This window comes from Gopherus evgoodei, chromosome 13 (assembly GCF_007399415.2).
Source record: "Gopherus evgoodei ecotype Sinaloan lineage chromosome 13, rGopEvg1_v1.p, whole genome shotgun sequence".
Classification (NCBI taxonomy): domain Eukaryota; kingdom Metazoa; phylum Chordata; order Testudines; family Testudinidae; genus Gopherus; species Gopherus evgoodei.
In genome coordinates this window covers 13,613,704-13,640,487 of record NC_044334.1, presented here as the reverse complement: position 1 = coordinate 13,640,487, position 26,784 = coordinate 13,613,704, and the positions used below count along the sequence as shown (strand labels likewise).

Genomic DNA, 26,784 nt, shown 5'->3' with positions numbered 1-26,784 from the left:
GGGAGGTTGTGGAATCTCCATAACCGAAGGTTTTTAAGAAAAGATTGGACAAACACCTGTCAGGAATGGTCTACCATTTACTTGATCCTGGCTCAGTACAGGGAATGGTCTTAATAACTTCTTTAAGTTCCTTCCAGCCCCTTATTTCTAGGATTCTATAATTTAAAACGGAAATCGTACTTCTGTCTGAAAATTCCTTACTTACGATTGTTAAAAGTAACACCAAAGATTATTGTAACTGCAAGGTTACATTTACTTGTCTCTGTCTCCGTGGTTAATTTTGTGCTCTTGACAGAAAATCTTGGCCTCATCCAGCTGAAGTTAATGGGAGTCTTTACATTAACTTCAACGGGTTTCAGATCAGGCCCTCTGCACATAGACAAGTTTTTCTGATTTGTATTATTTCTCCACAGTGCACCAGGAGAGAAAGAAAACAGTTTAAAAACAGCCAGATGTGACTACAGAAGCACAAACTGTCAGGGCAAATCTAGTACCTGAAACGCTTTTAACTTATTTTTAAAGTAGACTGAATTTCAATCTGTATCCTTTAAGTCTTGTAATGAGAAGGAGAAAGCATCTTGTACTAGATATTATTTGAGGTGCCACAGAATTTTTTTACAGCACATCTTTAAAGTACACTGTATTTCAAGAAGCATAATGAAGTACCTGCTGCTTTCTGTGGCTGCCCAATAGCAACGCTAATCCCAGCAACCGTAACAGGGAGAGTTGTAACTCCTGCAGATGACACAACCGCAGCTGGAACAGACACCACTGGAGGCTTTGCCAAAGTAACTTGTGCTGCCTGAGGTGTTTGGGCCTGGATTTGTCCTTGTGCTTGAAGCTGGGAAGCAGGAACACGAGTCTAAGCAGAAAGGAATTAGGATTATTGTACAGACAAAGAATATTTGGTGTATTTAATTAGGTCATTGCAAGATGATAACTGTATGTTCAGAAACTAAGGGCCTGATTCTCAATTACACTAAAGACCCTTTACTCTGCGCTAACAACGCAAAGCAACCTTAAAGTGGCCTTCAACTATGTTTACATCGCTTTATGTCCCCTTAACGTGGCCAGAGCAGTGTAAAAGGGCCTCCAGCATACATGAGAATCAGGTGCTAGATTCAGATACAACATCTTATTCATTTTAATCAGTGCAGAACTAGCGGTTTAAGTGCGTTTTTAACTGCGCGTATGGCAACTTACAAGACGAGCAACCTGCAGGTTTGTCACTGTGGTGCCTGTAAGTACCGCTCCAGGCCGTGGTGCTGTGACAGCAGTAAGTTGTTGAGTTTGCTGCTGCTGTTGCACTTGTACTTGTGTTGTCTGTTGTTGGGCCCCTGGCTGTGTCTGCTGCTGTGCTGCTTGCTGCTGAGGAAGCTGCAATTTTTGTTTCTGCAACTTCATCAGCTGCTCCTGAAAGTATAAACATTTTTATTGTTTTCAATTTCATTAGTGGTTTTAGGAATGGTGGATACATCCCCCCAGCGGGAGCAGACTTTGAAACTTGAAGCTATGGGAGTTCTCCTGCCAGTTTTGATCCATGAGCAATGGAACTAAGAATGTAGTTCCTGTATACTGGGGATCTCCAGAGAACAAATACCTAGTGCCTGTTTACCGTTTTACTTCATGGAAGTACTTAAACTTGAACCAGTTAGCCTGCTCTGTGTTTCCACGAAATTTTATTATTACTGGCAGTGAATATAAGAGAGAACTCCTGTTTTCTGTCTAGTATGAGAACATAGGTCACTGAAGACGACATCACTGATAAGTGTTTAAAGAAACAGGAAAGAACAGCATTCACATAATCTTAGGAACGTTTCCCTCACCTGTGATAACTTCCCTACAGTTTTTATTTGGGCTGGAGACTGGGCTTGAGCCTGGGTCTGAATCTGTGGAACCTGCACCTGAGTGGCCTGCTGCTGCTGCTGCTGCTGCCTGAGAAGCTGGAATTGAGCAGGTGTGATTGTTTTGCCAGAGAGCTGAACTGTTGGCGTAGCTGCAAATAAAGCAAAAAAGCTCTGAGGAGAAAGTTCCAACATTTGATTAATTTAATCAACTTCACTTAAAAAGTTCTAGTACAATTGCTAAACCTATCCTTTCTTGCTACACTAATTCTGAGGAGAGATTCAGGATTAGATTAAAGGAAACAGACTAGGTAGGGAGGCCCAAATGAACTACATAAGTAGGAATGCAATAGGATCATTGTTAGCAAAACAAAAAGTATAACTAATCCGTGTGACTCTATTGCTAAACAAACCCATTCAGAAGACTCAGACTCACATCCATTGTTTTACACCAATTTATTGCTTTATACACCACTTTATTTCTGTATCAATCATTAATGTCCGCACAGTGTTGGCTGCTAGAGCTCTCATATTAGCAGGTAAGTGATAGCTAACCCCAGTCCTGCTGACAAAAGATTATGTTAAAATCCTCTTAAACAGTTTAGAGTTACCTGGCTCCTGGATTAATTCAGAAAAACAAACATCTACTTACAAATGTTAAAATACATGCAATTTTGCACTAGTACTTTTCACGTAACATCTTTCATTTTAAGGTCTCAACAGCTTCACAAACTTCATTTAAACCTCACAACAGCTCTCCCTTTCCTTGTGAGGCATCTTCATTTTATGGATGTGTAAACTAAAGTATAGAGTGGATCAGTTTAAGAGATCAGACTAGAACCCAGGAGTCCTAGAGTGAGTCCTCTATTCTAATCACTACTCTATACTTCCTCTAACAAACCTCACTCTGTCTTAATGTAATGTCTGAATAAACTATAGGTAGAAGTCTAATGAAGATGTTGAGCCACAACATTATTTAATACTATTTACTATAAACCCTGGGGTGAACTGGAAATTAATATATATACACATATATACATACATACACACACACACGCGCAACATAAAATGTTCTCACCTTCATCCAACTCCTTATTTGACACTGAAAATTATAGAGAGGACCCTATTTTCTTTGCTTTGTAAGCTTATGCTGTTTATTAAAAGGGGCATAAAACAATAAAGGCTAGCTCAAACTACGAGTAAATGAGCACAGATTGCAAATAGTTTTTCTTGATTACATAAACAGAGCAAATAAATACTTTCCTTTCTTGAAAATGGGGTATGATCAAGAGCAGTCAATAAAGCTGAATTTGCTGCATTTGCATATAATTATTATGCACGTTGATTAAAGTAGTGCCTAGGAACCAATTAGTGTATTTTCTCTGTTCTGCACTTAGTAAAATTTAATAGAGGAAAATATGATTTCTGGCACTAAGGATAAGAAGGTTAAAAGTTTTCAGCAGTGTTTAACAAGGATACTGCTGGTGAAGTCTGACTCCAATATTCTGAGGCCGAGATGGTCAAGTAAGCTACAGGAAGTTTAGGCACTTAAAGTACACTAGGAAAGAATCACCACACAATTATTACCTGGCGTAACTTGAGTCACTAAGGATCTCGCCTGCGTCTGTACTGGTGTTAGGTTGGTCGTTACCACGGCTGATGCTGTCACAGATGTTACTGCTCGAACACCCTGGGTAGATGCTATGGTCACCAATTCTGTTGATGCAGCAGGTGCTGCTGCTGTTCGCTGCTGAGTATGTACCACCTGAGCAGATGTACCACCTCCTGAAGTCTAAGGAAGAAAAAAAACATTATTCGTCACTACTTTCAACTTACGTTTAAAACCACAGAACCTTCTGGAAACAGAGGACATATTTTTAAGATACAAATGTCATAAATAAAGGCAAATATGTACATACCTTTCCAGTCTATCTAATAAATGGCCAGTGATCTCATTCTCAGTATTCTGAACTGAAAGCCCTTAACTATAATACTCAAGTGTGAATTTTCCCCCATTTGCACTCATCAGTTTTAGATATCTTGTTTATAAGAATGTAAGAATGGCTATACTGGGTCAGACCAAAAGTCCATCTAACCCAGTATCCTGTCTTCCAACAGTGGCCAATGCCAGCTGTCCCAGAGGGAAAGAACAGAACAGGTAATCATCGAGTGATCCATCCTCTATAGCCCATTCCCAGCTTCTGGCAAACAGAGGCTAGGGAAAACATCCCTGCCCATGCTGGCTAACAGCCATTGATGAACTTATCCTTCAGGAACTTATCTAGTTCTTTTTTGAACCCTGTTATAGTTTTGGCCTTCACAACATCCTCTGGCAAAGAGTTCCACAGGTTGACAGTGCGCTGTGTGAAGAAATACTTCCTTTTGTTTGTTTTAAACCTGCTGCCTATTCATTTCATTTGGTGACCACTACTTCTTGTGTTATGAGAAAGAGTAAACAACACTTCCTACGAGTCATGATTTTATAGACCTCAATCATATCCCCCCTTAGTCGTCTCTTTTCCAAGCTGAAAAGTCCCAGTCTTATTAATCTCTCCTCATACAGAAGCCGTTCTTTACCCCAATCATTTTTGTTGCCCTCTCCTGAACCTTTTCCAATTACTTCACATTTATCAATATTGATTTGCTTGTTTGTATTTCAAAAAAAAAAAGAATCACTGATCAGAGATAGACTGGCAGAGGTAAAGGCTGAATGATCTAAGAAGTCTTTTCCCTGTTTAATTTCTATTATTCTGTGTAGCCGTGTCTCATTTATAACAATATTTGTTATGCAACACATTTCCATTAGCTGCATCATTCTCTTCTTTGGACAATATACAGACTGGTAAGAATATACCAGACTAAATGAAGTTAGCTATGGGCAGAGTTATATACATAAAACTAAGAAAAAATTGAATGCTAGAAACTGATTGTGCTGCTACAATCAGCAAATAAAAATAATTAAATTACAGTACAACTACTTAAATTTACTCACTGTCAGTGTCCCAGGTATAACTGGTGAAGCCAGACGTTTATTAATAGGCTGAAAGGTAGCAGCGGGGACTCCAGCAACTGTATTCACTATAACATTCCCACTCACAGTAGCTGAAAGTAAACCCAACAAAAACATGAGACTAATACAAAAAAACCCCCAAAATTCCTGTATTTCTTCCTCCAGCCCCAGTGCTTTACTAAAACATCTTACCAGTCTGTATACTTGTCCCAGTGACTGCTGTTTTGATTGTGCCAGCCTGTTTAGAAGACAATTTGAATGTTTCAGAGAAAAACTGGAAAACAACTTAGCGCAAGTCTTTAAAACTACTTTTCTGTTTAACATAATACAGCTGCCCTATCGTGAGAATGAGATAGCTGCCTAAATTTATTAAAAAATATTATAATAAAGTGCATAGATACTTATGTCTAAGTTCACCATGTAGCACATGTACAGCTATATATGCATATATTCATTTCTCTCCCAGAGCTGTGGTACTTTGATTCTTTTCTAATGAAATTAAATCAGCACTGTAGGCATACTATAACCTAGGGTATGATTTTGTCATGGAGATATTTAATAAAAGTCATGGATAGGTTACGGGCAATAAACAAGAAATCACAGAAGTTGTGACCTGTCCCTGACTTTTATTGAAAACATCCCTGACAAAATGGGGAGGGAGGAGAGCCCAGCACCCTGCCCCCCCCCAGCAGTGGCTGGGAGCTGTAAGGATCCCATTGCTCAGTGGCTGGGAGCAGCAGGGGGAGGCAAGGCCCTTCCAGAGGCAGAGGCTGGGAAACTGTGGGAGGGCTCCCGCCCTGGCAGCTGAGCAGCTCCGAGGTCCCTCTGCCGCTTCCAGCTGGGGGCGGAGGGTAGGGGCCCACCGCCTGCTAAGCAGTTCCAGGGTCCCTCTGCCGCCTGTGGCAGCAGATGGGAGTTGTGGGGGAACCCCCACCCAAGGCTGCTAAGCAGCTCCAGGATCCCTCTGCTGCTGCCACCAGCGACACCGGAACATTTTTAATAGTGGGGGTGCTGAAAGCCAGTTCCCTTATACCTGTCCATATCCCTCCTCTACTCCTCCCAAGCTGGGGCCGGGAGCAGGGCCGTGTCTACTGGGGGGGTGGAGGATTGGGGGGAGACCCGGACAGGGATAAGGGGGCTGAGGCTGGGGCCACAGCTGGAGGCGGGATCGGCGGCCAGGACCCTTGAGTACAGGGCCAGAGGCTGCGTGCGGGGTCAAAAGCAGAGGCATGGGACCAGGACCCAGTGTGCGGGGCTGGAAGCAGAGCCCCACACAAGACCGTAGGGTGCTGCAGCACCCCCTGCACCCATAGTTTCTGCACCTATGCCTGCAACTGGAAGCTGGGGGGAGGGAAGTTGCTCATGAAGGCTGAGACACTGCAGGGTGGACCCCTGCCAGCGGCGGCAGCTGGTCAGTTGCGGAGCCCCCAGTATCACAGAGTCACTGGAAGTCACAGATTCTGTGACTTCTAGTGACCTCTGTGACATAATCTTAGCCTTAACTATAACATACAAGATCTGTAGCCTTCGAAACATCAGTCCTAATCCTATTATCAGTTCCACTGGCACAGGACCAAGAGTTCGTTCAGAGCCCCACTGAAGTTAAGAGGGCATATCATGGGCCTGTGTTCGTGAAGCCAATTGCAGGATCACGGTCACGGTGTGTTATACCAGTTCTTCTTTCTCCTCCCCAGCCACTACCTCCCACCCAAGAGCATATGTTGTTTCACACCTTTTGGTTTTGAGCTGCTTAACAGAATCTCTTGGCAAAATTACTGCTTGGTGTCAACTTCTTACATCAATGGGAACAAATCTGATCTACAGTCTCTATAGATTAACATATATCAACTGGTCTGTAACTAAGACCTGTCACATACAATAGGTTGTAACAGTCATAAATGAGTTTCTTCTCTCATCTTCCTTTTGACCTAGCAAACAGATGGGCTGAAGAAAGAGGCAGCACTAGAAAGCCTGGCATTTCATCATGTGGTTCTCCAGGGACTCTGACACTTGAACTGGTGATCTTGAGGAGAAAGACCCTAAGTCATTCTAAGAAGTTTCACATGACTGTCTGAGCAAAGGAACAAGAGTTCCACAAAGAAAATGCATCTCTTGAACTGCACTGTGCCATATTCCACCAGCTAAAACATCTCCACAGGTAGAGGGATTTTTTTTTCTTTTAAATTACAAGACGTTTATTTGCCTCTGTACTCCCCAAATTATTTGGATGATTTTTTTTCATGTATCATGCCAGTATCTGCTCAGATTTATGAGATGAAAAGGTAGTTGTACTGGCTGATGTCCTTGTTGATGGCATTTTCACATCAGAGAATACCACAGCCTACTCTCTCAATTCTAACATGAATTCTCCAAGGAATCCTAATAAGTGAGTGGGTGAAAACCAAGATACGCAACCTATCCAGGCAATTAATAAGATACTATGTCTTAATCTGCTCTATATCAAGTCAGAATTCTCACTTTCAATACAAAGAACATATGCATAGATAGCGCACACCCAAGAACTGAAGTCACTGCTTCAGAAGCAGCAAGGCTTCCCTTTCTTACCAATACTGCTGTGTTGGCCACAGAAGTTACTGCAGTCTGTACCACTGCCTGTGGCTGCTGAACTACCTGTGCTTGAGTCTGTGGTTGAGGCTGAGCTTGTGCTTGCTGTACAGCTGATTGCTGAGTTTGCTGCTGGCCAGCTTGCTGCTGAGGCTGTGGGCCCGTCTGCTGCTGTGCCCTCTGCTGTTCAGCCAAAGCCTGTGAAATGGAAAAGAAATATGTTTAGTAAGTTCTTCAAAACAGCACATATAACAAAGCTTCCATGCTCAGTCAGGAGTGAGCCACCCACATGCATAGTAACCGATGCACAAGTATGCTCTCTATAGTATGCCCTTACATTAGCTGATGAAGCAGGGCAGTTCTTACGGGATAAAATATGAATGGGGGCTACAGAAGGAACAACAATAAAATGAGGAAGTAGGTTGCTTTTTGAGTGTATCTCAAAAAAAAAAAAAAAAAAAGAGAATCCTAGGTGCTTGTGAATACTATTACATTAGGATAGGCCAATAGGAAACTTCCTGTTCAGGAATTTGATGTTCAAACTCAACTAAAGAGAAGACTGGAACACTGCTTGTGCAGGCTACTATAGTGGCAAACTTCCCTTAGAAGTCAACTCATGTCACAGTCCCATTATTCATTTTCTAGTGCAATTTTATTCTGTTATTATTTAGAATACAGAAATTAGTGGGCTGCTGCTGCAGCAGGATATCGAACAGGAAAAGACTGAGCTCAAAAGTAAAAGGAAGTAATATGGGTTTAATGACCATAAATTATAACTACCCACTCATTGCAAACAGACATAATGCTGGTAAGTTCAGGCACAGGATGGAAGGGCATCACACTTGATTGCTTTTACTGCAGTCAGTTCATATAATTGAGATATAGGATGTACCTTTTTCTCTTTAGCAATACGCTCTGCTCGGAGGGATGCAACCTGAATTGGAGGAAGTGGCTTATCATAGTTGATTCCACTAGAAATAAAAGCAGTAAAAGAATTTAGAAATGAACATTTTAAAAGAAAATCCCAGTTTTTAAGCCATTTTTAAACCCTTTAAGACACAGTGACGACCCACCTTTCTGCAAGCACAGAAGCATGCTTTGGATTCTTCTGGAAAGGATTCATGCCAAGTCTGAAATTAACCAAAATTACATTACTGGAGAGAAAAAATCTGAGCAGAAACATTTAATTTTATCTGGTTTGTAAAGTAACGCTTTGCATTTCTGATGATGTTTCTCAGGTATTTCCAGCAGCACTAATACTCATACATGGATGGATGCATTAAGATAAGACAGACTTCTACAGCAAACGTTAAATAAATGTAGCTGGCAGGTACCACACAAATAAGCATAAGATATTACTATGAGTTCAAGATTTTTGTAGCTTAGGTAAAATAACATGTACTGTACGTGGAGACTTCTCTTAAATGGTATTCTCTGCCTCCCTGCCACCCCCTGCCCAAAAAAAGACCTAAAATTAACCCACATAAGAACAGATATCAGTTCCATCCTCACAGCCACAGGACAACCAGGGGAAGGGGAAGAGTTCAAGAACAGAGACACAAACAGCTAAGCAGAAAAGCATGTCAGCACGTTTGCATCACAAACATGAGAAAGTAAAAAGGTCCTTGGCTGGGACAGTGGTTGAGAATATAATTATGTTTAAAAGGCTGGGCACCTTTAGTATATAGTGAAATAGGAAATATCCGCGTTTAGCTTACTTACAGGGGTTTGATTGGTGGACTTCTCTTTCCTGCAATCATTTTCATCATCTCAAAATGATTAGTATAAAGCTGGGTGTGGGTTGCACCTTCATCTTGGGCATAGATCTGATTGGTACGAAGCGGACGACTATTTTTGGTCTAAAAATAAAAACAAACAAAAAACCTTTACATTAAAAAAAAAAAACCTAGCAATGCATAGCGCATACAAGTACTGTAAAATTACCACAGCACAGTTCTCCTAACAAAGCTATGTTACTCTCCAGCGCCCTTTTTAGTTCCAGTACTTGGCTTCTCCTGAGCAGCGACTGCAAATGAGAGATGAGCCTGACTACTAGTCAGAAAACAGGGCAAAGTCAGAACTTCTGGATCTACTCCCAGTTCTGTCATGTAACTTGCTGTATGGTTTGGAGGAAGTCACTTAGCTTTGTGACTCAGTCTCTGCATCTGTAAAATGGGGCTAATACTCTACCACGCAAGTGTTTTTCAAGATTAATTCATTAATTCTAAATCATTTAAATTCTTATATGAAATGTGCTATTATAAAAGTTAAGTACTATGATGATAATCATGATGAACTATGTGGTGTTTTTGTGAAGCGGACAAATACTAATGATTAAGCTGAAACAACAAAACTGTGTGAGTGATTTACAATTTAGCTACTAATTACAGGTGCTGAAATCTGGTATCAATCTACTGTATCAACAAACAAAAAGAGAGTCAGAATTGTAACTGCTGTTTCACTATTCAAGAAATACTCAATATAGATCTTCAGTGAATCATCTGCCCACCTCTACTCATGCTAAATACCACAGCGTCTAGATTTGATTTGGAAAGAATTCCAATACACACCTTATAAATGCTTTTTGTCTTCTTTTTAGGATTAGCTTCGTACATTAGCTGTAAAACAAAAAGGAAAGTTGGATCTTTTGTGGCAGATTTTGTTCAGGTGCTTTTTCTTTTCAAAGTCAATCACAAAATAAGTAAAAATCCTAATAAGGATATTCTTACATACTTTTAAAAGTTATTCAGTTATACTGCCGAAATAGTTAAGAAAAATGTGTTTACAGAGTTCAGAAAAAGAACACTACAAATTGAAATTCAAAAGGATGCACCATTCAACAAACTCACTTTTCCTTCTTCTCTTGGAATAATGACATTTTCATATCGATTTCTGCATTGTTTTGGTGAGCGATAGACTCGGCTACATGAGTTAACAACATCACTAACAAGATCCCAATTGGGTGTGTGCGCCGGTGACATGACAGCAAGGTTTAAAGGAAGTTCCAGTAATTGCTTCACTGCCTGGAAAATCAAAAGGTACAAAATTCAGGGTGACAAATAAAAATCACCACACACTTCTAAACTAAATGTTTTCTGTATGTGTTGTCAGGCCATTAATTTAATCATAAAGAAATCTTATTCTCACGCTAACCTCAAAAGACCCTTCTAGAGAACAAGTCTGTACTCCTGTGCAGAGGAATAATCAAGTATAAGGTGCTCTTACCACCCTGCACAAGCTTGTCACAATATTGGTTACTACATGAAGCATCTGACAGGTGCTTCTCCCTCTCACACAGATGTACAGAATTTCAGCTGCATTCTCTAATGCCTCAGCCAGCACAACTGATCTGGCATGTACGGGAAGATGGGCCAGGAAAAGGGCTGGTAAAGGGCTGTGGAGCTGGTAAAGGGCTGTGGAGCAAAGGGAAAACAGGCACGGAACTGTGAAAGACAGTCACAGTTTTGGTTCCTGATCATTTTCTGTAGCAGCACAGCTACGTGCTGCCTCTGACTCAGAACAGACTGCAAAGTGCCAGTCTAGCCCTTAGAAACTAGAAATAACATTGCAGGGATAAAGACAGAAAACAGCCACATCCAAAGTTAGTAACTATATTATAGCAAAATAACAAGACTGGAAAGCAGAGGGTTCATCTTACCTGTAGTAGTGCCCAGTCTTCACTAATCAACCACTCAGGATTGTCCTGTCCAGCCTCAGCAGCTGGTTTGACAAGAGTTGGCAAAGGCTTTGCAAATTGTGTTTGCTGTTTCAACAGTATGTTCTTCTTCTGTTCTTTGCCCTCTCGTCGCATTTTCAACATCCCGGGAGTGGCTCGGTCAAAAAGTGATCGAGGAGGAATAACAGCCTCTCCATGGCGCTGCTTCTTCTTTCTACCTGCAGCTAGAAAAGCGATGCCATCTTCAGTGAGATAGTAAAAGAGGGCATTTTGTTAAGGCAAGCAACACATACAAATCAGTAGTAACTATCTGGCTGCGAGTAAAACAAATGGCTGTAGGTTAAACCAAAGGCTACCTATTAAAAAGTATTGTTTAACTCAGTGATATTCAAACCTCAGTGATTCAAGAGCCAAATCCATGATCAACATTATCCAAAAGAGCCATAGTAGTGTGAATTCATTGTTTCATTTACTATGGTACTATATGATATTTACTGTTACAGCAAATAAGTTAATAGCTTATTGCAAGTTGATAACTTAATTGAACAACAACATAGTAAAAGCATTCTGACTGGTTAATAATTACATCATACAGCGTTTTAATATCATGCGATCCAAAAGCTGCAGGAGACACATTAAAGAGACACTTGCGGCTTGCAAGCCTGTCTGAGTATCACTAGTTTAACTAAATCTAATATGGCCAGTGGTTTTTGTAATTGTTCATGTTATAAATAATGTGATATGTTTTAAACAGCTAAGCATATTGCAAATTAATTTTGGCCTAATTACTATATTAAAAGAACAAGTTTAGAAATGAGACATTGTAATTGTTTACAGTAAAAAGGAAGACAAAGTAAAACAATCTTAAAATAAACAATAAGCCCCAATGTATGAGTGGCAAGAGACACTGTTACAGGCAAGTTATATAATTCATAACTATCCTGTTTTGAAATTGATTCTGTAGCTATAAAACAGACAAAAGTTTCAGACACTTCAAACCTACCCATAAAAACTGCATGATCAAACCCTTTGATTTTTTTGGAGATCGATTATGTGAGGCAAGCTGTTGGAAGACACTATGTAAAATTTAATTTTGCCTTCTGCTGCTAAGTCTCAGAACTCTTTTTAACCAAATATTTACCAGATGGATCCGTTTTATGTCGTTTACGCTCTTTCCTGACGAACACAGGGGGCAACTTAGACTCTGGAATTGGGTTAGTATCATACATCAGACACATAACAGAATCGATGTAGATGTCATTGTCATCCTGAGGTGGGGTAGGGGGAGTCCAAAGCTGCACAAAACACAGTACACATGTCATTATGATTTGTTAACTAACTACAGATTTCTTCTCTTCAAAGAGATTAAAGCCTAAATAACTTACAGGCATTATTTCTGTTTGTCCATCTGGGCCTTCGTAGACATATTCCTATAAAAGCAAAGAGACATAATAGTTCAAACAATGCCAGTGAACTGACTGCATAACACCAAGAATGAATAGCTATTAAGTAACACAACAATCTCTAAGTCATTACCTTGTTGTATGCATCCTCCCGAGTGTAGGTAAGTAGTTCCTCCTCTTCTTCTTCCCAAAGCATTTTTTCCTCCTTTTCTTTCAGTTCCTTCATGTGATAAAATTCCCATGCTTTTTTTGCAGCTTTCAATTCCACCTAAGTGACAACTCAGTCCATTTATAAAACTCTATACAATACTACCCGATTGACTAAAATCTTTACAGAGACAATGTCAACTTGCATTTTGGGAAATGGGAAAATTCTTTTGAAATTTCTAATTTTCAGGTACAGCACTTTTTAAACATTATAACCTGCATTTTTTTTAAACAACATTTCTTTAACAAAAATTTAATAAGGGGTCCTCTGCTCCCCAATGATGTTTAAAAGGATCGTTTGGGTTAGCCTGTGAATAAATAAGCTCAGATCAGGGGTTCATTACTTGGCTCTGTCAGACATCCCATGTGACCTTGAGCAAGATAGTTGCGCCCCAGTCCTGCAATTTATGCATGTGCTCAACATTATTCAAATAAGCAATCCCTTTGCAGTCAGTGGGACTATTCCTATGCTTCAAGTGATGCGTATACATGAGTGTTTGCAGGACCGTGTCCATGTGAATGTCTCTGCCTTAGTTTCCCATTTGTAAAATGAGAATAATACTTGCCTACCTCTAAGGGGTCTTGGGAGGAAAAATTCAATAAATGTTTGTGAGGTGCTTAGCTACTATGATGCCAAGGCTCATAACAGTATCTTCGGAGGAGTTTTCACTCATACTGAAGACGTATCTCTGTTGTTATGAACTACAGAAGTATAGGAGAATGTGTATTCACTGAGATCTTACCTCACTTATTCTTGGTTTACTCTCATCAATGGAAACATGGAAGAGCTCCAAATAATTCAAAGCATACTTCTCAATTGGAGTAAGCTAAGGGAATACATTAGGAGAAGACAGTTATTGCTGAGGATAACAAAGTTACAATGCAAACAGGGGTTACCAAAGCTGTCATTTAAAATAAACCTCCTCTGTTTAAGGTGTAATGCCCCATGTAAGTTAGCTGGAGTTTTGTCACAGATTTCAACAGGAGCAGTATCAGGTTCTTAGAAAGCAAAGCTGCTCTAAGGTCAGAGTGCAGAAAGTTGAAGTTTTTGAACTAAACATTCCCAACTGTTTTAAGAAAATGTTTGTGGAAAGTCATGGTACCTGATCCACAACAGCAACTAACTCCTGCAACTGCGATGGCTCTTCATTGTATTTTGGCTCATACAGTTCTGAAATTAAAGGTTCTATGCTTGATTCTGCTCCTGCTTCTTGTACATGTTTGTTTGGCTCTTCATCTTCTTGTTCAATGCTGTTGAGAGCCTTTAAAAAAAACAGAGGTTTTAAAAGATACAATATACATTCATAAAAATATGCCTCAGAGGGTTGACGCAAAGCCCACTGAAGTCGATGGAAAGATTTTCATGAACTTCAATCAGCTTTCGAGCAATCTGAAGATTGTAAATAAAGCCATGAATTTACACAAGTACATGCTTTCACAATAAAAGTGTTCAGTACTGTCATAGTGGCACAGCCCCACCCACATCTAATATCAATTATTTTGAATCAAAACTACACAAATATACATCTTGTCCACTTCGCCATTAAATTTGCCCTCCCTACACCACACACGATAATGGCATTACAAAAATTAAATATTTCCAAAAGTTACTTTCAACCATTAGTAAACAGGCTTTCTTACTCCTATAATTCAAGATACCAGTTGGTTTCAAACTCAGAGGACAACAAGCAATTAATTTATTGTATAGGCCAATTGCTCTAGTACCTTGAAGAAACTGGTTAAATAAAAAGCCACACTATTATAAAAAGGTAGAAGGAGAGGGAGAATTAAGAATTACTTTTGCAGAGGGATATTAAACGGAGTACTTTGGTATTTCTGCTCTCCGTGTATGTGTTCATCTCCCATTAGTGTTATTGCACATCATGCACACAGGTCGGGTAGGGAAATCCTACTGATTACATTCTGAATATGTTAAAAACAAACAAAAAAGCCGTACACATGATGCAAATTTTTACAATAAATATTTACGTATGTATTCAGCAAAGAGACCAAACAGCTCCAACGGAATATTCAGCTATGTATATTTTATAAACTTTGCTAAAACAGAAGAAAATTTTATACAAAAAAGCTAAACAATAGAATTCAAAAGTGAGAATTCAAAAAGTTAAGGCAGACATTTCAGACTCAACTCATACTGTTGTACTTTCTCCTCTCGTCCTCTGATGCCCATTAAGACAAATTTGTTATGCAATTACCTCTATAAAAGGTCTTGCAACCTTGGGTAAGATTGTTTCTGCTGGAGAGGGCTCCTGAGAAAGTACCACAAATTCCTCTGCTTTCACTCTAAAACCAGAATCCTCCATAGGAGAATGAACCTCAAACAGCTCCTGGATAGTTTGCTTGGTGGAAGGGCAGAGGGAAAAAAAAGTACATTAAGTTCTTCAAGATTATTCAATTTCTGATGTTATTCAGAGTTAACCTGGTGGCAAATGGAGCTTATAAGTAGGATGTTAGTTAAAAGACAAAAATGAACCTTTAACTTTTCTAACAATATTTCTGGAAAGATTTTCCTTTCTCTTCAGTACACTTCTGCCAGAGGAGGGTGGAGAAGGATAAGTGTACTTTGTGTACTATAAGGGAGTTCTGAAGGGCCCACAGTTCACATTTCCCATGCCTGCACTTTATACCCTCATTTTCAAAGCTATATATTGCCACGTCTACCCTTTCAAGCTCCACAGAATTAAAGCAATGGGTAAGAGACCAGTTTGAAATCAAACCCAGCTCTTGAGCACAGTAGTATATTATCAGACCACTAGGTGGCCCAAATATATCTTAAGAACAGTGTATTAACTCGACATATATTAGACTTACTGATTGCTTAACTCACATACCAATCTAAATAAATTTCTACTAAACCTCTGGCTTTATGATCCATATGTCATATCAATTACGAGAAATCTCTTTGGGGAAAAAAAAATGAAAAAATTTTAATATAAAAAGTACCTGTGTTAAAAAGGCCATGGAATAGTCATTCCCCTGAGCAGCTACTTCTCGGATCAAATCCTTAGTGCCATTTTTCAGAAGCTTCTCTTCCACCGAATTACCACTTACAAGCCTAGAAAAAATGACAGAGAATTTGTTATACCATTCTCACAATGGTTTCCAGAAATCAAAGAAGAATTTTAGCCACCACCATGAACAATAAAGCTGAACTTGTAGGGCTTTGACTAGTGGCGGATAAAATGTTTATTCTTAAACAGTGTTAGCTAGCACATTTTAACTAACATATTTTAAAACTCTAGTGTAGACAGAGCAAGTTGTATTTTACACATAAGCCGGTTGAGATGAAGCCTAGACACCCCCTGCAGGCTACCACACATTAAACAACACACTATAGTTGTAAAACATGCTAGTTAAAACACACTAGCTAACACAGTTTAAGGACACACCTTTTATCCTGGTCCAGACCTAGACAAGCCCTTGACATCATGTTTACTTTGTCTTAGATTTATCACAAAGGGTGGGTTTTAATACATCATTATTTAGAAATAACAAAAAACAACAGCCTTTGTGAAACATAATTTAATAATAAACAGAGAAAGAATCTATACTACTAGGAGTTTCTACCACTGAGCATCGTTACATTGCTATTTATGATTTTTTCCCCTTAGACCTATCTTACTGTAACATTTTCCCTGAGGGGAACCCTAACACATCCTTATAAAACTTTCTATTAGTGATCAAATTAACATACAAAAGATAGTAATTCATCCAGAAAAATCAAAAGCGATTTAGCAGATTGTTAACTTGAATTTTCCATACTACAGAAGACTTCAGTATAAATGTTTCAAAAAAATCTACTGTTTTTAAGACAGACTATATTGTTAATTAGAGAGAAAGGTAGGTTAAGCAATATCTTTCATTGGACCAACCTCTGTTGGTGGAAGGGACAAACTTCTGAACTTCACAGAAATGTTGGCACTTCATTTTAAGTGGTCTTCTACATCATGTGTGAACCTCTTATGCTTAACAATCTGTCCCTATATGTACTGAACTCAGACACAATGGTTACCTTCCCCAAACATGAAGAAGAGCTCTATGAAGCTCAAAAGCTTCCACTTTCCACCAACAGAAGTTGGTCCAACAAAAGATATTACCTCACATACCTTGTGTCTCTCATATCCTGGGACCAACACAGTTACAAGACACCAAACAAATATATTAGTTAGTATTTTGGTTGACTTCCTTAATTAGCTGAAAAATTAAGCTTTTTTTCCATCTGAATTTTAAATCACATAGAAGCAATGTTTCCTGTTTTAAGTTTTAATTTTGAATTATAGCATGCTATAGAAAAGGCTGCTCTAACAGTCACCTGTATATGTGGATGTCTTTGCATCTCCCAATTCTGTCACACCATTCCTGAGCCTTTGCATCCATCACTGGGTTTAAATCATTGTCATAGAATACAACAGTGTCTGCCTCCACAAGATTGACACCTGTGGAACGACTGTGAGAGGAAAGGATGGCACAGAAAATGCGCTTGTCTCTGTTGAAACTTTTCATCAGTTCCTAGACCGGGGGGGAAAAATTGGTAAGCAGAATCATAAACCAATACTGAAATAAGATTACACTCACTCTGATGGAATGAAAAGTGAACAAAATCTAGATTTCTCATTCATTTTGAAATGACAAAGCAGGTTTCCTCTTCATGTATCAGTGCTCAAAATTAAAATTTAGAAGTATATCACAACTATATCTGTGGTTATCAGATAGAGTGACCTTACCTGACGTTGTTCATGGTTAGCATATTCATCAATTCTGACAAATGTGAGAAAATGGAAGTTCAAGAACAGCTCCAGTATATCTAACATTAGAATCATCTGTGACAAAATCAGCACACGGCGTCCCTCAGCTTTCAGCTTCTGAAGCAAGACAGCTAGAGCTTCCAACTTTCCTATGTTTTAGGGAGAAGAGATTATAAAGACTTTATACACAGCATTCAACTGCTGCCAGAGGAAGCAGATCCGTGTAATACAGGTTCTCCTTTACCTGAATCATACTGCACCAGTCGGAGGTCAGGGAACTGTAGTAAGCGTGGAGTTGTAATCTGGTGCAGCTGATGTAAATACGGAGTTGCCTTCTCCTTAAGATTGTGCTTGAAGACTTTCATCTTATGACTATATGAAGGGGGAGGTTTTGCTACATACAAACATGGGGGAGCAGCAACTGCAGCTGGTAACACACAGCGAGTCCTGAAAATGCAGCAGAACTATTTCAACAGACAGGAGGCAACGAAACTGCACTTTTAAAGTGATCAATTCTAGCAATCATCTTTCATCGTCACAGGGTAATCCCATTCTTACACCATTACCTAGATGGCCTTGCAATTCTTTGTGTGTCTTACTAAATATTATAGGTGTTTCAAAGAATAAAATATTTTAATTAGTTTTTGTGGACCAATCTGAATAATGGCTACAAAATAATATTTTGCAATAAAACAGTAAAGGATTAAAGCCTTCAGCCTGTAGACTGAGAACTTTACTCCCATGAGTACTCAGACTGTTTGCATGATAAGGGTCTACAAATCTAAATATTAATTTCTACTCCATATTTCATGAGTAGGGCCCTACCAAATTCACGGTCCATTTTGGTCAATTTCACAGTCATAGGATTTTAAAAATAGAAAATTTAATAATTTCAACTATTTAAACCTGAAATTTTATGGTGTTGTAACTGTAGGGATCCTGACCCAAAAAGGAGTCTGGGGAGGCAGATATCACAAGATTTTTGTAGGGAGCGGTTGCGGTACTGCTACCCTTACTTCTGCGCTGCTGCAGCTGGTGGCGCTGCCTTCAGAGCTGGGTACCCGGATAGTGGCGGCTGCCGGGCAGGACCCACCTCTGAAGGCAGCGCTGCCACCAGCAGCAGTGCAGAAGTCAGGATGACACGGTACGGCATTGCCAGCCTTACTTCTGCGCTGCTGCATGCAGAGCTGGGCACTCAGTCAGCAGTCACCACTCTCCAGCCGCCCAGCTCTGTAGGAAGCAGTAAGGCTGGCAATACCACGACCCCCTAAAATAACTAAGCAAAAAAACAAAAAACAGAAACACTGATGTTTATTCCATGCACAGGAGATTGAAACTAGCATTTTTCCTGGCAGTGGCGATGGATCAATTGCTCTCCAAAGAAGAGACTTGACAGCCCATGCATAAATCAATCCTCCATTATGCCAAAGAATGGCAGCTCAGACATTGCTAAGAAACAGCACAACCTGTACAAACCCTACTGTAAGCAATTCAAAAGAAGTTTGAAATTCTCTTAACAAATTCCTTTGCACTGTGGGTTTTGAAGAAAACTGTACCCATTTTGCTCTAGAGCAGGGGCACACGTGCCAAAGGCGGCACACGAGCTGATTTTCAGCGGCAACTGCCCGGGTCCTGGCCATTGGTCCAGGGGGGCTCTGCATTTTAACTTAAATTTTGAATGAAGCTTCTCAAACATTTTCAAAACCTTATTTACTTTACATACAACAATAGTTTAGTTATAAATTATAGACTTATAAAAAGAGACTACCTAAAAACATGAACATGTATTACTGGCACGTAAAACCTTAAATTAGAGTGAATAAAGAAAGACTCGGCACACCACTTCTGAAAGGTTGCCGACCCCTGCTCTAGAGAGCAATCTGAAAGCTCATATGTTGAGAAATTCTTCTCATATCTTAATTGAAACACAGAAGACACTCAGACGTATAGGAGACTGTGACAATTATAAACAACAAAAGATTCTAACTCAGCCATTAAGAAAAATGTAGTGGTTACTGTAATGCATGTCTGTTACAGCAATGTTAAATGGCCTACAATGAACAAGCTATGAACGGGAAAAGGCAGTTTTACAGATGTTTGAAAAGAACTCTTAGAAATGAGTAATCCATAATCACGAAATCTACAAATTACCTATTAACAACATCCTTTAGGGATTCCTGCTGCTGATCTGATGTTAGGATCAGGTCTTGCAGTGGATCACTTGGGCCTTCAGAGGCACTCGAAGAAAGGTAACAGTTCACAAAGCCAGCCCACCTCCATTTGTTGTCCCCAGCGGAACATTGTTGCGGGACCTTTCTTTCACCAATCAAAGAGAAAATTCCCAACAAGTCTCTGCCATACACTGGAGCTCTGGAACAACGGCGCTCATTGCCAGAAAATATTCTGTCAAGGCGCTCCTTCAGAAGCCTGTTCTTTTCTTCAAACGATTCCTTAAGAAAAAAGTGACAAAAAAATGTGCTGCTTATAATGAGGAAGACAACAGCATAAATTACTTTAGAACAAAGCTGTAAACATTAAAACAACATAGTAGAGATAAATGATGTTTTATATCATTCACTTGCCAAATTGGTAAAGTGACTTAGGTCCAACTGCTAGAGGATTAAAATTTAATGTACAATTCGAAGAGCACAATTAAATTCATCTCTAGTTAAAAGGCTCACTTCCATCATAACTTTGAATTTTCTTGCGTTTGTTAAAGTTTCATAAAAAAATATTTTGTTAATTTATATGGAACATTCCAATAAATGTATGAATTTCCTCAGATTCATCCTATGGAAGGCTTCTCCAAAAGTTGCACAAAAGTTTGCTATCTCCTCATATTTTTATGGGTTTTCCTAAAAATTTCTTACCTTTAAGAATTTTTAAAAAGTAATCTATTTCTAAGCTTCCTCCATGTTAAGAACATACAGGTAATTTGATGGTTCTCATAACTGTTTCTGCAACTCGAGGAAATTGTGTCTCGCGGTGCATTATTCCATACTTATGATCTATTTATTATGTAATATCCTGTCTGCCAATACACATAAGCAATCCATTCACTCCTGTGGAGCTTTACGTACGAAAATACATTTTCATTAATAATTCCTAGCCTGTTTTAAATTCAAAAGTTTAAACAAAATCTGAAACACTAAAAGAAATTGTTTTGCTTACCCTATAAATCAAAACTGCTATATATTCCAGCTGTATTTATTTAGTTTGTACATTTTAGTTCCATACTCTTGGAATTGATAAAATATTAATTCTGAGAAGTTTTGTTTAGGCTGCAAAGTAATTGCAAGTACCTGTGATTGTCCACCATGGGTAGGTGCAGGTTTTAATGTTGGCCCCGTGTCACCTGATGTTAAGTTAGTAACGGCAGTTCTACCTGGAATACAAACTAAAGATAACCAAGTGTTTATATTTATATCTGCAGATATGTATCTATAACGTACAGAACCTCTCAGTCCTTAAAGCAATATATTTCAACAATGTACCATCCTTGTCAGGATTCAAAGAGCTGACAGATGTTTATACCAACTGCTTAAAAAACAAACAAAACCGCCAAAGCAGAACAAAAGGACCACTGAACAGCCATCAAATACTAGCAAGCCAAGTTGGATTAGACCATTGACAGAGGTGAAAAGTTGCATATCCTGGTTATTCTCATTTCTGTCAGAAATTAATCTGTTTATGCTTCTACTTCAGTATACATACTGCAAGAGTTTTGTCCATTTAAAGCTCTCTTGGGGAAAAAAAGGCTTTGCTTTTTGCCTATCGCTTTGCTCAATTAGCTTGCTTTTCCTTTAGTGAGAAGGTCTCATTTGTCTACAGGATAGATCTGAAGGGAGAAGTTGTTAAGTTTACAAGACAATACAGAGGAGGAGGAGAAATTGATTTACAGTCAGCTGAACTGGGCTTGTACTGAATAACCTTAATTTTTGCCCTCAGCTCCATTACTAGGATTTGGATTTACCTTCTCTTACTAGTGCATGTGACTGTAAGTAAGAGTGGTATATCAAATTATTCTATTGTGATTAAAAAATATAGTTTTGAGTCTCACCTTATAGGATTGTCAAGTATTCGCCACCATCTTATTTTTTTAAAGATGGTTTTGGTAAGTCTTTTCTGTATTTTTTCCCGTGTATTTATTTGTTCAGGTAAGAGTGACATGAAGAGCCAGTACTACTGTTAGGATTTTATATTTAGGCAATTCTTTTTGTACATTTACCATCTAGTATCTGCAGTGTATTGCTTTTGCAGGATTTATGCAGCAGAGAGATGTTTAAATGTGATGGCAAACCTAAGGTCACAACAAGTAGCTGTGCCATAATAATTTGGCTCTACATGAAGCATGTTGTTACAAATATGTTAATATATTGCCAATATTCATGTAATTATTTGTCTGTGTTCCTTCCCTTTTCCTACATATTCTGAATCACAAAAAAATGACTGTCTTGTAAAGGAACACTAAATGCATTCAAATGTCGTGAGGGTGTTTTTCGTCTTTCTGAAATTTGACTAAGCAGATGTACGACCAACATTTCTGAGCAATGCCATTGCCTGGGTTTTGCTTTGCTTATGCAAAGACCTGGTGCTTTCATAATCTTGTGCGTATGCCATTTGCAACATTATTGTATTAGTCTGACAATTTGATAACTATCCAATTTTTAAAAAACAAAAGGAAGAGGGTCCTGCCAGATAAAACGATGCTGTCATAATCTTAGGGAAATCATAGTAATTTAGATCTTCTTTCCAAAAATATATCAATTCAGTATTCATACAATGAAACACAACATTTATATAATTAAAAATGCACCTAATACATATTTTTGTATAACACCTTTGAATCATCTTGCCATGTGTATGAACGCAGTTGTTTGCAAGTTTTTTCCCAGAACAGCTAAACCAGCTACCAGAATATTACACAATAACAATAATGTAAATAAAACTACATACAATGTCAAGGATAGCGTTCACCCAGTGGCAACACTGTATTCTTCTTGATTTCTAGGCAAGATGTATAGTTTTCTACCACACGCTGCTCACCAGCACTGAATTCTCTCAGTAGAAAATTAGTACAAACTCCCTAATACTCAATATGATACTGCATTTCGGGGTTGAACTGATACACTAATGAACAATTAGACTTAATTAGCACAATCTGTGGCAAATATATTATACAGTTAAGAGGAATAATCAACTGTAAGAAGCAAAGAGAGGACATCTTCATGTTTCCACATTTTTACACTAAGCAAACAAGCTACTCTGAGCTTCCAGCATACATGCAAGTTTGCAGTATACAGACACAAACTAAGCAATTATGGCTTCCCATCATCCGCAGTAATGGCATTCATTCAGCATTTAAATCAAAGTCTTGAAAGTCAAAATAGGTACTCCCAACACATTTTTTTTATTGTGCTTAAAAGATGAATCACAAAAAACATTCATTATTTTTCCTTTATAATACATAAAAGTAGCCTCAGTCGTTTCGGAGGGACTCTTCTCTCATCTTAAACGACTAGAATGTTTAGGGTTTTTTACTTTGGAAATATAAGGTTCTGAGAATTATCTGTTTTTCTTGGAGGACTTTAGGAATATTAGCAGTACTGAAACATGGTATCACAGCTGGAGGATGAAACATTAAGCTATACCACCTTCCAACCTACGACTGGACATTCCCTACCTCCTCTCTCCCCACAAAAGTTCAACAAAAAAGAAAAAGTCAGGATCCGAACCTCACAGCCATGTTAATGCATGAAAAAAGGATCAGTAAATGGACTTCTTTTAATTATTATTTTGCAGGTGACCTTCAACTAGGAGGTGACTATGGCAAACAGCATTTCTAATGGACAAATCTCAATAACTGCATTTCTTGTCGGTTAGTAAATTGCTGTTTTGTCTTAAAGTCAAAATGCCACAGGTAACCCCTGGACACCCAGTGCTCTTTTGTTTCTCCCGTTAACATCTTGATCGTGTTTATAAACAAGGCTGCCAAACACCTGGCATGTATGTACAAGGGGACAGAGCCCAGAAAACAAAAGGTCAACTAGAAAAGGCAAGTACAGAAAAAAAGATCAGTTAGTGAAGTCACTACTGGAAAGAGGATGCACATAAAAGACTACCCAATGCCCTCATAATATACAATAGATCCCACTTACTAGCAACCTCTCAGTTCCCAGCAAAAAAAAGTTGCCATTACCTGGAAGCTGTTAATCAGTGGAAGGCAGGTTTGTGGGGCTGCAGCCAGGGAAGGAAGCACTGGGACATGCTTTCTCTGGCTGCAGTCCTCCAAACCTGCCTGTGGCCAGTGCTCCACATGTCCTAGCATTTCCTTCCCTCACTACAGTATTGTAAACCTGATTGCAGCTGGGACCCACATGGAAGATAAAGGGCTGCTGGGGTGCACATGTTCCCACCCAGCTGGTGAGCCCCTTTGGGAGTCCCAGCACTATGGGCTGGTAATGGAGGCTATATCCCAAATGACAGGACTTTTCATGGGGACCAGGGGTGATGGAGGCCCATGGAGCTGCATGGTGTCTCTCCATGGACTCTCGTGGCTGTGCCTTACCCCAGCACATGGGGTGGAACCCAGGGAAAGAAGTGCTGATTTGTGCCAAGCTCAAGCCCCGTGCCAGAGCAAGGCACAGCCCTACAAGCACAGGAAGGAGGTCCTGTGTAGCTCCATGGGCCCCAGTGCCTGAGGAAAGACCAGGCACCCAGGCTACAGCCTCCTTCCCCATTGCTGCCCTGCCCACAACCTCCCCTTCCAGTCTGCAACACCTGGACTCCAGCAAGGGCTTCCACATTGCACAAATCTGCATGCAGCCGGGGCCTTTCTTCCCCCAAAAAGTTAATAAAGCAGCATGCCTGTTCCCAATTCTAAATCCACTAAAGTCAATGGGACGACACTGCTCCCTAGCAAAACGTTGCTACTAACTGGAAGTTGCTAATATCAGGATTGCTATTAAGAGCATCTGCTGTAGTAAAAAGTAATCACCTAGATTCTACCTTGAAAAATGGCAAATATTTTAAAACTTACAGTTTACTATCCAGGGCAATTTGGTTTTAGAGACAGCTTGAAGAGAGAAATTTTGAATACACAGTGCAGCCTCAACCTCTCTGAAGTATGCATTTTTTCCATTCTATTTTGGTTTAAAGATTTGTGTTCTTTTCCAGTTTAGGTAACTCAGTCCCCACCACTTAAACAGAACAAAATAACTCAATCAGTTAGCTAGTGCATGTTTCTGAATTAACAATGACAATTACCTGGTACCAATTAATAAGCAACTTGAAAGACATAGAAAGCAATTTTGCTAGGTAGATGTCAAACTGGAGACAAAACTTCATGACAGAGCACCTACCTTGCTGTGTTACTGCTGTAGAAGTTGGCACACCTGCTTGGTGCTGGTTTCCCAAAGCATTCAGAGCATTTTGAACAGTTCCTGCTTGAGAGACTGTCTGCATGACAACTGGGCCCTGAGGCCGCAAGTACTGCTGGCCTGGAGCTGAAACAATTTGAAGAACACTTCCTGCAATTGTGAGTTAAATGAAAAAAATTAATCAGTGCAAAAGACAGAAGAGCCAAGAGTCTTCTCCGGCAGGGTGTATTACTGCACCAGGTAAGGCATACCCAGCTGGGAATATCTGATTCAAAGGGAATGAACCCAAAGGTACTGTTCATCTAATGCAAAAATTATTCATCTGAAACTAATCAAAGGACGTTCTTAAAATTACCTCATTTCCTTACACGCCAGAAGGAAAAGGCAGCAAGGTATCAGGAATCTGTGTAAGTATTTGTTTTTAAATTTACTCCCAATTATGTAATATCTTTCCCCAAATATACAATATTTTAATTTTAATTTTGCTGTACATCTAATTTACTTACTGGATTCAAAATTTATGATTTTCTGCTGTAAGGACAGCCACCTACATTTTCTCAAAGTTACATATAGAAATATCCTCATAGGTTAAATCATTCTAAAACTAGGAAAAACCCATCACTTTCCCTCTCCAATTACATCTACTTCATGGACCTAATTAAAGCCTCTTCTTTTGCAGTTAAGCAAATTTCCCCAGAATTTAGGAGGTCACAAACCACAGAACCTCCATAATCAGAGCCAAGAGGTGCTGTTTCAGAACAAGAATATTGTATGCCATGTACTCTGCACATGGCAGTGGCTGGGTTAAAATAGACACACCTTAGTTTATTATGGAAAGGTTAAAAAGCAACGTTGCAGAAACAAGGTTAAAGATTACTTGAATTTTGCTTCACATGACTGTGTATTTAATTTTTAATTAAAGCATTATTTTACTTTATTTGCACAATATACATATAAGAATATATTCATGAATGAAATATTCAAATAAAATTTATAAAAATGCTGTAACCACATTTCCTCTAACAGGTGTAATTTTTTTCTAGAGAGATCTACCTTCCTGCCCCTCACAGCACACACAGAGAACAGACACAACAAATGGTATTATCAATGGAAAAAAAAAACAACCTCCTTTTTTAATATGCTTGAAGTACAGCAATGAGGAAAGTCTTCCCCGTCCCAATGATCCAGCGTATCAGCATTAGAAAACCCACTGACTGAAGCTGGACAGAAGAGTACCTTGCAGCTGCAGAGGCTGCCCTGCCGTCAGCTGGCGGAGCTGGCTGTGTGATAAAGTAAATTTATTCCCTTGAAACTGCAGTGTTACAGGTGTCTCTGGCTGTGCGATTCTGCCTTGTGCTGATGCTATGGAGGCCAGGTGGGCTATTTTTACTACCTCACCACCTGTTAAGGAGGGAAACATACATTAATAAATGCCCTTCTGTTCCCAGAATTCTAAATGTTGGTTAGTAAACTGGTGCTGAAGCGCCTTCCATGCATAAATTATATAAAGTGCTTCAAAAGTGTCATATAAAAGTTCACCAGGTATTGCTTTCTGTATTTGTTGGACAGACTGGAAAAACCCGATCATTTAAAATTAATCATCAACTTTTGAAAAGTTATCCTTTCACTTTTAGTAGCAAAAAGTGTAAGAGCTACCTGAAAACTCATGTGACACTTTATAACAGAGTAAGTATACATATTAAAGTGATCTCCACTGCCTTTTCAAGAGCACTAAGAAAGGTTTAAAAAAAAAAAAGAGACACAAAATATTCACTCAAAATAAAATGAGAAAAAACACATTTTAAAAAGCTAGAAGATTAAAATGTGCTGCATAAGCAAGATTTATATTAAGTGAGCTGCACTTTTAGACAAGTCAAAAAGCTCTAAAATCATCAACCATCAAGATTTTTCTGATTTAAATGCAGAAAGTTTAC

At 39.1% G+C, this 26,784-nt stretch overlaps 1 protein-coding gene across 8 annotated transcripts in view; it reads right to left on the bottom strand.

Moving 5' to 3' along the window:
- The window catches only part of LOC115660842 (E1A-binding protein p400-like), a 65,656-nt gene that overhangs the window by 7,928 nt on the left and 30,944 nt on the right, over nt 1-26,784 (bottom strand). For 5 of the 8 annotated variants that reach the window (XM_030582617.1, XM_030582610.1, XM_030582616.1 and 2 more), the window contains 27 exons: nt 26,087-26,251; nt 24,833-25,000; nt 20,774-20,868; nt 19,623-19,921; nt 17,716-17,918; nt 17,451-17,620; nt 17,039-17,235; nt 15,670-15,781; nt 14,922-15,065; nt 13,809-13,967; nt 13,449-13,532; nt 12,632-12,766; nt 12,481-12,525; nt 12,237-12,390; nt 11,078-11,319; nt 10,269-10,442; nt 9,990-10,037; nt 9,142-9,278; nt 8,493-8,549; nt 8,312-8,390; nt 7,420-7,617; nt 5,047-5,092; nt 4,837-4,946; nt 3,432-3,636; nt 1,827-1,996; nt 1,204-1,413; nt 667-862 (listed from right to left, as the gene is read on the bottom strand). In XM_030582617.1, the coding sequence (XP_030438477.1) occupies nt 667-862; nt 1,204-1,413; nt 1,827-1,996; nt 3,432-3,636; nt 4,837-4,946; nt 5,047-5,092; nt 7,420-7,617; nt 8,312-8,390; nt 8,493-8,549; nt 9,142-9,278; nt 9,990-10,037; nt 10,269-10,442; nt 11,078-11,319; nt 12,237-12,390; nt 12,481-12,525; nt 12,632-12,766; nt 13,449-13,532; nt 13,809-13,967; nt 14,922-15,065; nt 15,670-15,781; nt 17,039-17,235; nt 17,451-17,620; nt 17,716-17,918; nt 19,623-19,921; nt 20,774-20,868; nt 24,833-25,000; nt 26,087-26,251 (4,002 nt within the window). The remainder of the gene's footprint in view (nt 1-666; nt 863-1,203; nt 1,414-1,826; nt 1,997-3,431; nt 3,637-4,836; nt 4,947-5,046; nt 5,093-7,419; nt 7,618-8,311; nt 8,391-8,492; nt 8,550-9,141; nt 9,279-9,989; nt 10,038-10,268; nt 10,443-11,077; nt 11,320-12,236; nt 12,391-12,480; nt 12,526-12,631; nt 12,767-13,448; nt 13,533-13,808; nt 13,968-14,921; nt 15,066-15,669; nt 15,782-17,038; nt 17,236-17,450; nt 17,621-17,715; nt 17,919-19,622; nt 19,922-20,773; nt 20,869-24,832; nt 25,001-26,086; nt 26,252-26,784) is intronic. The other 3 variants (XM_030582613.1, XM_030582612.1, XM_030582615.1) reach the window with 3 other exon arrangements.